At 38.0% G+C, this 14000-nt stretch overlaps 1 protein-coding gene across 4 annotated transcripts in view; it reads left to right on the forward strand.

Annotated features, from left to right (window-relative positions):
* The window catches only part of FAM177A1 (family with sequence similarity 177 member A1), a 28346-nt gene that overhangs the window by 8714 nt on the left and 5632 nt on the right, over window positions 1-14000 (forward strand). For all 4 annotated transcript variants that reach the window (XM_012533099.3, XM_004269965.4, XM_049705954.1 and 1 more), the window contains one exon: window positions 13427-13493. In XM_012533099.3, the coding sequence (XP_012388553.1) occupies window positions 13427-13493 (67 nt within the window). The remainder of the gene's footprint in view (window positions 1-13426; window positions 13494-14000) is intronic.

Here is a 14000-nt window from a genome sequence, read left to right on the forward strand (position 1 = left end):
TAGACGCAACCATTACCACGGTCAATTTTTAGTACGTTTGCATCACATCAAAAAGAAACCCAGTACCCTTTAGTTATCACTCCCTACCCTTCATCTCCCCAACCCCTGATGACCACTAATCTATTTTCTGTCTATTGATTTCCCTATTATGGACATTTCATATGAACGAACTCGTATGATATGTGATCTTTTGTGACTGGCTTCTTTCACTTAGCGTAACGTTTTCAAGGTTTATCCATGTTATAGCATGTGTCAGAACTTCATTCCTTTTTTTGATATACCATGTTTGTCAGGTCAGAGACATTTGGTTGTTTCTACCTTTTGGCTATTATGAATAATTCAGCTATGAACATTTGTGTACCAGTATTTGTGTGGACGTATGTTTTCATTTCTCTTAGGTATGTACCTATGAGTGGAATTGCTGGGTCATATGATAACTCTATACAGGTATCCCCTGCTTTTTGAAAGTTTGCTTTACACCACTTCGCTTTTATGAAAAACCTACGTTAGTACCTCTTTTCGCTAACTGAAAGAAAGCCGAAGAGGATTTTCACTTTTATGAAAAAAGGTAAAAAGCAAAAATAGCGTCCAGAATTTGTTTTGCAGTGAGCCCTTGTAGAGGTGGTGGGCACCCTGAACAGTGAGAGAGGCACCTTGAAGCTCCTTCCCAGGGGAACTATACTCAGCATCACAGCATCAAGCCGCCATAGCTTTGAACTGTATCTGTGAGCATTTGTGCTTTGTTTCGATTTATTTTGTTCAGCTGTTTAGTAAGATGTGTCCTAAGGTAATCACTTATTTACTTTACACAATTTTGCGTTATGAAAGGTTTCATAGGAATGCTCTACTTATGGATAGCAGGGAAATCCTGTATTCAGTCATTTGAAGAACCACCAAATTGTTTTCCAAAGTGGCTGCACCATTTAAAATTACTGCCAGCATTGAATGAGGGTTCTGATTTCTCTACATCCTTATTAACACTTGTTACTATCTTTTTTATTCTAGTTGTCCTTGTGGGTGTGAAGTGGCATCTCATTATGGTTTAATTTGCATTTCCCTGGTGGCCAGTGATATTGAGCATCTTTTCATTTGTTTATTGGCCATTTGTATATCATCTTTAGAGAAATGCCTATTCAGATCCCTCGTCTGTTTTTTTTTTTCTGTTCTTTCCTTTCTCTCTCCTTGCGGTACGCGGGCCTCTCACTGTTGTGGCCTCTCCCGTTGCAGAGCACAGGCTCCGGTCGCGCAGGCTCAGCGGCCATGGCTCACGGGCCCAGCCGCTCCGCGGCATGCGGGATCCTCCTGGACCGGGGCATGAACCCGCGTCCCCTGCATCGTCAGGCCGACTCTCAACCACTGCGCCACCAGGGAAGCCCGCCTGTTTTTTACAATATTTATTTATTTATTTATTTATGGCTGAGAATCTTTCACTGTGGCGCACGGGCTCTTTGTTGCAGTGTGTGGGCTTTTCTCTAGTTGTGGCACACGGGCTCCAGTGGAAGCTGGGAGTAGAAGGAGCCCTGTGTTCTTAGCTGTACCAGTCTGGCAGTGAATTTCCACTTCACTTTGCCGGGAAGGCCAATGGTCTTGGTTCACTTGCTTCATACTCTCATTTTCTTGTCAAATTTTTATTTATTTTCTTGAATAGATGTTTTTTTCATTTGTAGTATATCCTTAGGACCATTTCCAGAGGGTTTAAATGTTTATTTTAAATAATTTTCACCAGTTTCACTGGGTAGTGGGTCCACAGAGTTCCTCCTGCTGTTGTGCTGTAAGTCCATATCCACTCTTAAAATAGTTTGTATATAGTATGTTGTCTTTCGAATTTATTTGAATTTTTAGGCCTAAACTAAGACAAGAAACCTGGGTGATAAGAAACCTGTCTGTTTCCTTCGCTGGGAGGCAGCATGCATAGTCAGAGCTGGTTTCAGTTCTGGCTTAGTCCTGGAGTAGTCACCTCCCTGTGATGACGACTTAATCCCACTGCACTTCAGGTCTCACGACTACAAAAAAAAGATAACCTTTGTCTCATCGACATTAAGAATTGTTTTTGAAGATTAAAAAGATAGTACATATGAAGACTCATTGAAAAATGACTAAGAACTATATACATGTAAGGTAGTATTAGATAACAAAGCAAATACAGTAGGTAGCACAAGGAATCTTGCTCAAAAGGTAATTTTAGAACTCTATTGGAATTTGAAAACCCATGACTAAATTTAACAATTTTCCCTACATTTCTTATTCAAGAATCATTTGAAAGTTTATGAAATTAACTTGTTTGGCTTCATTCCTGAAATATCCATTTTGAAGTTGTAAAGTTATATTTTCCTTGGTGGTAATTGTGTCTCCTAGAGTATAGTGATTTTTTTAGGCAATGAGGAGCTGCTATTATATACTAATACCATATATATGTGTGTGTGTGTGTGTGTGTGTGTGTGTGTGTGTGTGTGTATAAATACTGCCAGTAGGAAGCTTATGTTATAAACTTAGTTGGAAGCTGAGAGCTGACATTATACTTCACTTCTACATAAAATTTTCAGAAAAAAATCTGGTACCGTTCATGAAGAATTTATAATTACCAAATAGGACTATCTATGTTGGCTAAGTTAACCAAGGCCAAAAAAAACCAATTACTTAAATCTTTTGCTAAAAGAGATACAATTCATTTTTTGGATATTCTTAATTGCTGCCTGAACTATAGATATCTTCGTTTGGTTTATTACTTATGCATGCACATGTTAATGTTAGTCATCTTTTTTTTAATGCTGTAGTTTAATGTAGACTTCTGGTCGTAAAGCAAACTTGCAGATAGTGGTTTCCTCTTTAATGGGGACACTTAGGTTGTTTCCATATCTTGGCTACTGTAAATAATGCTGCCACTAACAAGAGAGTGGAAATACCTCTTCGAGATTCTAATTTCAGTTCTTTTGGATAAATACCCAGAAGTGGAATTGCTGGATCATTTGGTGTTTGTATTTTATTTTTTGAGGAACCGCCCTACTGTTTTCCATAAATGGCTGCACCATTTTACATTCCCACCAACAGCGTCCAAGGGTTCTAATTTCTTTACATACTCACCAACACTTGCCTTTTTTTAAAATAATAATCATCCTAGCAGCTGTTTATAATTAAAGACAGACCTAGCATCACTTAATGTGCAAAGCAGACTTTCCAATTTCTATTGGCTTCTAATGCATCGTAAATCTGATAGGACACAGGAATTTGGAAAAGTTATTGTATATTTACATAGTAGATATGTAGAACAGACCCAATTAAAGAAAAACCCTGATATCTAAAATAAAGATTTAAGAATAATACTCCTGGGACTTCCCTGGTGGCACAGTGGTTAAGAATCCGCCTGCCAATGCAGGGGACACGGGTTTGAGCCCTGGTCCGGGAAGATCCCACATGCAGTGGAGCAACTAAGCCCGTGCACCCAGAACTACTGAGCCTGTGCTCTAGAGCCCGCGAGCCAGAACTACTGAGCCCACGAGCCACAACTACTAAAGCCCATGTACCTAGAGTCCATGCTCGGCAACAAGAGAAGCCACCGCAATGAGAAGCTCGCGCACCACAAGGAAGAGTAGCCCCCTCTTGCCGCAACTAGAGAAAGCCCGCGCGCAGCAACAAAGACCCAATGCAGTCAAAAATAAATAAATAAAAGAATAATACTCCTGGCATATGATACTTGATAGAAAGTAAGAAATGGAGACCTAGATCTTTTTACAATCTTATAATTGTTTTCCTTAGATTTTACCTTAGATGAACGTTAAGAGTAAACATATTTCCAGTAATTCCTTTAACCATTGATTTAGTTTCGCTTAGGGTTCCTTAAATATGTGTATATGTATGTATCTAACTATACATATTAAAAACTTTGATTATGCACATAACTGTTACCTATATAAATGGACTGATGCCTTTCTTAATATAGTCAGAACTGAAAATTATCTGGGCTCATTTTTGCCTATCAAATTTTTAAAAAGGAAAAGAACAATATGCTGTAATGAGGGTACAAGGGAATGGACAATCTCATACATTACTGCTGAATATTTATTGGTAAATTTTCTGGTGTGAAGTTTTGCATTGTGAAGGGAGAGCTTTCCAAATGATTATATTTTTGACCTAGTTATTCCACCCTTAAGAATTTAAGCATTTGGGAAATATGCTTAATATTTTCAATATAGTAAATGGGAAAAACAGCAGGATAGAAAAAGTATAGCAATGTTGTAAAACACATATATGCTGAGGAAAAGACTGGGAAAAATATACTAAGATGTTAATGATATTATCTATGGATGGTGGAAAAATGGGTGACTTAAATTTTCTTTATACTTTTTCCATTTTGTGTTATTGCAATAAATGAGCATTACTTTTATAATTTAAAAATAAGTTGTTTCAAAACAAAAGATAGCAAGTCTTAATAGTTCTTTATTAAGGAAGAGATGGAAAATTATGTAGGAAGAAATAGATAATTAAATTTTTGAAGAAAGAGATGAATCTACTTGAGTTTGCGCTCATAAATTGGAAGTCTTAAAGACTCAAGATCTTGTCCCAGTTCTTCTGTTACTGGAGTGGTGGTGGCGGTAGTGATGCTGGCAGTGGTGGCAGGGTTCCAGTGTAGACTCTGGGTCAGTGTCTGCACAAAGGGCCCTATCCATTCATTCTGTATAACTCTGTGTGATAATGATAGATGGTATTCAGGAATCCTTATCCAGTGTCTCAGCTCTGGAGCAGGTTTGACTCTTTGGTAGTTGCAGCCTGGATATTAGCAATTGTTCTCTCTAGAAACAACCCCAGGAGAATTGGTCCACTGAGAAATGCATGCTTTTCTCCAAAAGCATGCTGAGTCCTTTTCTAACTAGTTTCTTGGCCTTATCACTTATTATGTGTTATAGAAATTGCTTCCATTCCCTATGTATCTGTACTGTCCCATTTGCTGTTAAAAAAAAAAAGTAAACACTAAAGTCAGAGCATCTTAAACAGAGCCACTAAACAGAGCCCCTTATCCCCACCTAAGAGATGCCTCCTGCACTGAATGTAGAAGATATAGCAGGTTTTTATCAGGGAGTCAGAAATATACAGTGTTTCCTTGACTGTATTTGTTTGCTTGGACATCCATTCTTTTTTTTTTTTTTTTTAACATCTTTATTGGGGTATAATTGCTTTACAATGGTGTGTTACTTTCTGCTTTATAACAAAGTGAATCAGTTATACATATACATATGTTCCCATATCTCTTCCCTCTTGCGTCTCCCTCCCTCCCACCCTCCCTATCCCACCCCTCCAGGCGGTCACAAAGCACCAAGCCGATATCCCTGTGCCATGCGGCTGCTTCCCACTAGCTATCTACCTTACGTTTGTTAGTGTGTATATGTCCATGACTCTCTCTCGCCCTGTCACAGCTCACCCTTCCCCCTCCCCATATCCTCAAGTCCCTTCTCCAGTAGGTCTGTGTCTTTATTCCTGTCTTACCCCTAGGTTCTTCATGACATTTTTTTTTTCTTCTTAAATTCCATATATATGTGTTAGCATACAGTATTTGTCTTTTTCTTTCTGACTTACTTCACTCTGTATGACAGACTCTAGGTCTATCCACCTCATTACAAATAGCTCCATTTCGTTTCTTTTTATGGCTGAGTAATAGTGCATTGTATATATGTGCCACATCTTCTTTATCCATTCATCCGATGATGGGCACTTAGGTTGTTTCCATCTCTGGGCTATTGTAAATAGAGCTGCAATGAACATTTTGGTACATGACTCTTTTTGAATTATGGTTTTCTCAGGGTATATGCCCAGTAATGGGATTGCTGGGTCATATGGTAGTTCTATTTGTAGTATTTTAAGGAACCTCCATACTGTTCTCCATAGTGGCTGAACCAATTCACATTCCCACCAACAGTGCAAGAGGGTTCCCTTTTCTCCACACCCTCTCCAGCATTTATTGTTTCTAGATTTTTTGATGATGGCCATTCTGACTGGTGTGAGATGATATATCATTGTAGATTTGATTTGCATTTCTCTAATGATTAGTGATGTTGAGCATTCTTTCATGTGTTTGTTGGCAGTCTGTATATCTTCTTTGCAGAAATGTCTATTTAGGTCTTCTGCCCATTTTTGGATTGGGTTGTTTGTTTTTTTGATATTGAGTTGCATGAGCTGCTTGTAAATTTTGGAGATTAATCCTTGGTCAGTTGCTTCATTTGCAAATATTTTCTCCCATTCTGAGGGTTGTCTTTTGGTCTTGTTTATGGTTTCCTTTGCTGTGCAAAAGCTTTGAAGTTTCATTAGGTCCCATTTGTTTATTTTTGTTTTTATTTCCATTACTCTAGGAGGTGGGTCAGAAAGGATCTTTCTGTGATTTATGTCATAGAGTGTTCTGCCTATGTTTTCCTCTAAGAGTTTGATAGTTTCTGGCCTTACATTTAGGTCTTTAATCCATTTTGAGCTTATTTTTGTGTATAGTGTTAGGGAGTGATCTAATCTCATACTTTTAGATGTATCTGTCCAGTTTTCCCAGCACCACTTATTGAAGAGGCTGTCCTTTCTGCACTGTACATTCCTGCCTCCTTTATCAAAGATCAGGTGTCCATATGTGAGTGGGTTTATCTCTGGGCTTTCTATCCTGTTCCATTTATCTATCTTCCTGTTTTTCTGCCAATACCATACTGTCTTGATTACTGTAGCTTTGTAGTATAGTCTGAAGTCAGGGAGCCTGATTCCTCCAGCTCCTTTTTTCATTCTCAAGATTGCTTTGGCTATTCGGGGTCTTTTGTGTTTCCATACAAATTGAGAAATTTTTTGTTCTAGTTCTGTGAAAAATGCCAGTGGTAGTTTGATAGGGATTGCATTGAATCTATAGATTGCTTTGGGTAGTAGAGTCATTTTCACTATGTTGATTCTTCCAATCCAAGAACATGGTATATCTCTCCATCTATTTGTATCATCTTTAATTTCTTTCATCAGTGTCTTAAAATTTTCTGCATACGGGTCTTTTGTCTCCTTAGGTAGGTTTATTCCTAGATATTTTGTTCTTTTTGTTGCAGTGGTAAATGGGAGTGTTTTCTTGATTTCACTTTCAGATTTTTCATCATTAGTGTATAGGAATGCCAGAGATTTCTGTGCATTAATTTTGTATCCTGCTACTTTACCAAATTCATTGATTAGCTCTAGTAGTTTTCTGGTAGCATCTTTAGGATTCTCTATGTATAGTATCATGTCATCTGCAAACAGTGACAGCTTTACTTCTTCTTTTCCGATTTGGATTCCTTTTATTTCCTTTTCTTCTCTGATTGCTGTGGCTAAAACTTCCAAAACTATGTTGAATAATAGTGGTGAGAGTGGGCAACCTTGTCTTGTTCCTGATCTTAGTGGAAATGCTTTCAGTTTTTCACCATTGAGGATGATGTTGACTGTGGCCTTGTCATATGTGGCTTTTATTATGTTGAGGAAAGTTCCCTCTATGCCTACTTTCTGGAGGGTTTTTATCATAAATAGGTGTTGAATTTTGTCAAAAGCTTTCTCTGCATCTATTGAGATGATCATATGGTTTTTCTCCTTCAATTTGTTAATATGGTGTATCACGTTGATTGATTTGCGTACATTGAAGAATCCTTGCATTCCTGGAATAAACCCCACTTGATCATGGTGTATGATCCTTTTAATGTGCTGTTGGATTCTGTTTGTTAGTATTTTGTTGAGGATTTTTGCATCTATGTTCATCAGTGATATTTGCCTGTAGTTTTCTTTCTTTGTGACATCCTTGTCTGGTTTTGGTATCAAGGTGATGGTGGCCTCATAGAAGGAATTTGGGAGTGTTCCTCCCTCTGCTATATTTTGGAAGAGTTTGAGAAGGATAGGTGTTAGTTCTTCTCTAAATGTTTGATAGAATTCGCCTGTGAAGCCATCTGGTCCTGGGCTTTTGTTTGTTGTAAGATTTTTAATCACAGTTTCAATTTCAGTGCTTGTGATTGGTCTGTTCATATTTTCTATTTCTTCCTGATTCAGTCTTGGCAGGTTGTGCATTTCTAAGAATTTGTCCATTTCTTCCAGATTGTCCATTTTATTGGCATAGAGTTGCTTGTAGTAATCTCTCATGATCTTTTTTATTTCTGCAGTGTCAGTTGTTACTTCTCCTTTTTCATTTCTAATTCTATTGATTTGAGTCTTCTCCCTTTTTTTCTTGATGAGTCTGGCTAATGGTTTATCTATTTTGTTTATCTTCTCAAAGAACCAGCTTTTAGTTTTATTGATCTTTGCTATTGTTTCCTTCATTTCTTTTTCATTTATTTCTGATCTGATTTTTATGATTTGTTTCCTTCTGCTAGCTTTGGGGTTTTTTTGTTCTTCTTTCTCTAATTGCTTGAGGTGCAAGGTTAGGTTGTTTTTTCGAGATGTTTCCTGCTTCTTAAGGTGGGCTTGTATTGCTATAAACTTCCCCCTTAGAACTGCTTTTGCTGCATCCCATAGGTTTTGGGTCGTTGTGTCTCCATTGTCATTTGTTTCTAGGTATTTTTTGATTTCCTCTTTGATTTCTTCAGTGATCACTTCATTATTAAGTAGTGTATTGTTTAGCCTCCATGTGTTTGTATTTTTTACAGATCTTTTCCTGTAATTGATATCTAGTCTCATGGCGTTGTGGTCGGAAAAGATACTTGATACAATTTCAATTTTCTTAAATTTACCAAGGCTTGATTTGTGACCCAAGATATGATCTATCCTGGAGAATGTTCCATGAGCACTTAAGAAAAATGTGTATTCTGTTGTTTTTGGATGGAGTGTCCTATAAATATCAATTAAGTCCATCTTGTTTAATGTATCATTTAAAGCTTGTGTTTCCTTATTTAGTTTCATTTTGGATGATCTGTCCATGGGTGAAAGTGGGGTGTTAAAGTCCCCTACTATGAATGTGTTACTGTCGATTTCCCCTTTTATGGCTGTTAGTATTTGCCTTATGTATTGAGGTGCTCCTACGTTGGGTGTGTAAATATTTACAATTGTTATATCTTCTTCTTGGATTGATCCCTTGATCATTATGTAGTGTCCTTCTTTGTCTCTTTTAATAGTCCTTATTTTAAAGTCTATTTTGTCTGATATGAGAATTGCTACTCCAGCTTTCTTTTGGTTTCCATTTGCATGGAATATCTTTTTCCATCCCCTTACTTTCAGTCTGTATGTGTCTCTAGGTCTGAAGTGGGTCTCTTGCAGACAGCATATATAAGGGTCTTGTTTTTGTATCCATTCAGCCAATCTGTGTCTTTTGGTGGGAGCATTTAGTCCATTTACATTTAAGGTAATTATCGATATGTATGTTCCTATCCCCATTTTCTAAATTTTTTTGGGTTTGTTATTATAGGTCTTTTCCTTCTCTTGTGTTTCTTGTCTAGAGAAGTTCCTTTAGCATTTGTTGTAAAGCTGGTTTGGTGGTGCTGAACTCTCTCAGCTTTTGCTTGTCTGTAAAGGTTTTAATTTCTCCATCAAATCTGAATGAGATCCTTGCTGGGTAGAGTAGTCTTGGTTGCAGGTTTTTCTCCTTCATCACTTTCAGTATGTCCTGCCACTCCCTTCTGGCTTGTAGGGTTTCTGCTGAGAGATCAGCTGTTAACCTTATGGGGATTCCCTTGTGTGTTATTTGTTGTTTTTCCCTTGCTGCTTTTAATATGCTTTCTTTGTATTTAATTTTTGATAGTTTGATTAATATGTGTCTTGGCGTATTTCTCCTTGGATTTATCCTGTATGGGACTCTCTGTGCTTCCTGGACTTGCTTAACTATTTCCTTTCCCATATTAGGGAAGTTTTCAACTATAATCTCTTCAAATATTTTCTCAGTCCCTTTCTTTTTCTCTTCTTCTTCTGGAACCCCTATAATTCGAATGTTGGTGCGTTTAATGTTGTCCCAGAGGTCTCTGAGACTGTCCTCAGTTCTTTTCATTCTTTTTTCTTTATTCTGCTCTGCAGTAGTTATTTCCACTATTTTATCTTCCAGGTCACTTATCCGGTCTTCTGCCTCAGTTATTCTGCTATTGATCCCATCTAGAGTACTTTTAATTTCATTTATTGTGTTGTTCATCGTTGCTTGTTTCATCTTTATTTCTTCTAGGTCCTTGTTCACTGTTTCTTGCATTTTGTCCATTCTATTTCCAAGATTTTAGATCATCCTTACTATCATTATTCTGAATTCTTTTTCAGGTAGACTGCCTATTTCCTCTTCATTTGTTAGGTCTGATACAGTTTTATCTTGCTCCTTTATCTGCTGTGTGTTTTTCTGTCTTCTCATTTTGCTTATCTTACTGTGTTTGGGGTCTCCTTTTTGCAGGCTACAGGTTCGTAGTTCCCGCTGTTTTTGATGTCTGCCTCCAGTGGCTAAGATTGGTTCAGTGGGTTGTGTAGACTTCCTGGTGGAGGGGACTAGTGCCTGTGTTGTGGTGGATGAGGCTGGATCTTGTCTCTCTAGTGAGCAGGTTCACGTCTGGTGGTGTGTTTTGGGGTGTCTCTGGCCTTATTATGATTTTGGGCAGCCTCTCTGCTAATGGGTGGGGTTGTGTTCCTGTCTTGCTAGTTGTTTGGCATAGGATGTCCAGCACTGTAGCTTGCTGGTCGTTGAGTGAAGCTGGGTGCTGGTGTTGAGATGGAGATCTCTGGGAGATTTTCGCCGTTTGATATTATGTGGAGCTGGGAGGTCTCTTGTTGACCAGTGTCCTGAAGTTGGCTCTCCTACCTCAGAGGCAGAGCCCTGACTCCTGGCTGGAGCACCAAGAGCCTTTCATCCACACGGCTCAGAATAAAAGGGAGAAAAAGTAGAGAGAATAAGTAGAAGTATGAAGAAAGAAAGAAAGAAAGAAAGAAAGAAAGGAGGGAAGGAAGGAAGGAAGGAAGAAAGAAAGAAAGAAGCAAAGAAGGAAAGAAGGCAAGAAGGAAAGAAAGGAGGGAGGGAGGGAGGAAGGAAGGAAAGAGGGAAGGAAGGAAAAAAGACAGAAAGAAAGAAGATACAGTAAAATAAAATAAAGTATAATAAAGTTATTGAATTAAAAAATAATTATTTAGAAAAAAAAAAGGGACGGATAGAACCTTTAGGACAAATGTTGGAAGCAAAGCTGTACAGACAAAATCTTACACAGAAGCATACACATACACCCTCACAAAAAGGGGTATAGGGGAAAAAATCATAAATATTGCTCTCAGAGACCACCTCCTCAATTTGGGATGATTCGTTGTCTAAAGGAGGGAGGGAGGGAAGGAAGGAAGGAAGGAAGGAAGGAAGGAAGGAAAGGAAGGAAGGAAGGAAGGAAGGAAGGAAGGAAAGAAAGAAAGAAGGTAAAGTATAATAAAGTTATTAAAATTAAAATTAATTATTAAGAAAAAAATTTAAAAAAAAAACATGGACGGATAGAACCCTAGGACAAATGGTGGAAGCAAAACTATACAGACAAGATCTCACACAGAAGCATACACATACACATTCACAAAAAAAGGAAAAGGGGAAAAAATCATAGATCTTGCTCTCAAAGCCCACCTCCTCAATTTGGGATGATTCGTTGTCTATTCATGTATTTCACAGATCCCGAGTACATCAAGTTGATCGTGGAGCTTTAATCTGCTGTTTCTGAGGCTGCTGGGAGAGATTTCCGTTTCTCTTCTTTGTTCTCACAGCTCACAGGGGCTCAGCTTTGGATTTGGACCTGCCTCTGCGTGTAGGTCGCTGGAGGGCGTCTGTTTTTTGTTTTGGGGAGGTCTGAGGTCTCCTGCCAGCCTTCAGTAGGTGTTCTGTAGGAATTGTTCCACTTGTAGTTGTATTTCTGGTGTATCTGTGGGGAGGAAGGTGATCTCCGCGTCTTACTCTTCCGCCATCTTCCCAGCATTCGGACATCCATTCTTGTGTAAAGAGAAACTAAGGAGCTACCTTACTTGTGTGTCTTTTCAGAAATGTTATCACAGGAATTGATATACCTACTTTTCATTGAAAGACTATGTTACATGTTTACTCCTCTCTGCTTTAGCCCATCTGCCCAGTCTTACAGATATTCCTTTTTAAAAAAATATTTAAAATATAGAACTTTATTTTTAAATTAATTTGCATAAGAAGTTGTTAAGACAGACAGTGGCCACTCAAAATGACTTTGAAAACCCTAGGTGAAAAATTTTCCTTAACCAGGAAGAAAGGAAATAACACCGAAATTGGCAACTTCGTTAGCTTTAGGCAGCGGAAAAGGAAGATACTTCCATTTCACCAATAGAGAAAAAAGGGTCATTTCCAGTGTCTACAGTTTTCAGTAATACAGATATTCTTGTATATGCATTTTTAACGCCCTTATAATCATCAGCATATCTTATCTAAGAAGATTATGGACAGGTTTATCTTTTCCTTCTCTCCCTGGAACCAATATTCAAATAATTACTAATGTGTTTGATCGATTGTAGGCTCTATACTATGTTTTCTTTTCATAAACAAAAATATTGGTATGATGAATCATGCTCCTATTACTGATTTCATCCACAGAGGCAAACTGTCATCTATGTGGCAAGCTTCACAAAAGTATTCTATGGAATTACCAAGGTTAACTATGCAGGTGTGTAGTGTAGATTGCATTCTGCCAGTGGTCCTAGCCTACCAAATAGATACTAAACTGTTCTTGGGTTATATGCTCTAGTCCCTTTTTTTTTTTTTTTTTTTTTGCGGTATGCGGGCCTCTCACTGTTGTGGCCTCTCCCATTGCGGAGCACAGGCTCTGGACGTGCAGGCTCAGTGGCCACGGCTCACGAGCCTAGCCGCTCCGCGGCATGTGGAATCCTCCCGGACCCGGGCACGAACCCATGTCCCCTGCATCGGCAGGCGGACTCTGAACTACTGCGCCACCAGGGAAGCCCTCTAGTCCCTTTTTAATCCTTGAAGGAACAGCAACAAAAAAACCTCATCTTGCCACTTACTGGTTACTTATTTTCCCACCATTAAAAGTTCATTTAATGTGCCCTTAATCTGCTTAATTTCTCTGAACCTTAACTTCCCCACTAAATCATACGTGTGTTGTACTGTATGATTTCTTAGATCCCTTTCCATGGACTGTACGCACTCTCTGGTGTGCTTTTGAACAATGAAGACAAAAAAGCAACAAGACAGGAGAAAGGAAGGCTCTGGATAACTCATAAATAATTAAGGTTATGACTTAACCAACTCCATTTCAGTGGCTGCTGCTTTTTTTGGTTATTCTGTGGACTTAAGGTGGTGATAGTTGTATGGGTGAATGTAAAATGTCTTTGTGACATTCTCTCTACAAAGCTTTTAATTTTTTTATTGGATTGTACTCTGTTTATAGTATCATCTATAGAATATTCTAAGTGCCCACCAAGTATTTCACTACTTTCTGGCCTAAATGTATAGAATGAATTTAGGTGTGAATGTTGCTAACCTAACCTCTTGTTGCAGACAAAACTTACCTGGGGCCCCTACTTATGGTTTTACATGCTTCGTGCTGCCACATCAACCCTCTCAGGTATTATTTTTTTGTTTGAATATTGTATAACCACTATAATATGCTCCCAGAACAGGAGCTTTACTAAATAGGGTGTTTCAAAATTGAAGGAGAAACAATTGGGGGTTAGTCACTCCCTTCTCAGCAGCTAGCTAGCTAGCTAGCTCACATTGGAAGATATTAATCTAACTTGTATTTCATCTTAAAACATTTTTTAACTTCTGGATATGCTTTAAAAAAAGGACTAAAAAATAGCTATATTAATTTAGATACAATTTTCATGTTCTTGAAACTTTCCTGTTAGCAGTTATTTTGCTATTTTGCTATTTGATTCCCTGATATTGTTCTCATTCTAACTGCTTATTCTAAAGCCTGTAGTTATAATTCATTTATGTTTTATTTGATTAATATTTCATTTCTTAAGTTGAGGTATAACTAAGTCATATTTGAAGGAAATGAATTATCAACTTATGACTTAATCATGCTAACTTTAAATATGCGTTTTAAATCATAAAGCTTTCCTCTGCT

The sequence above is a fragment of the Orcinus orca genome, chromosome 2 (genome assembly GCF_937001465.1).
Source record: "Orcinus orca chromosome 2, mOrcOrc1.1, whole genome shotgun sequence".
NCBI classification, from domain to species: domain Eukaryota; kingdom Metazoa; phylum Chordata; class Mammalia; order Artiodactyla; family Delphinidae; genus Orcinus; species Orcinus orca.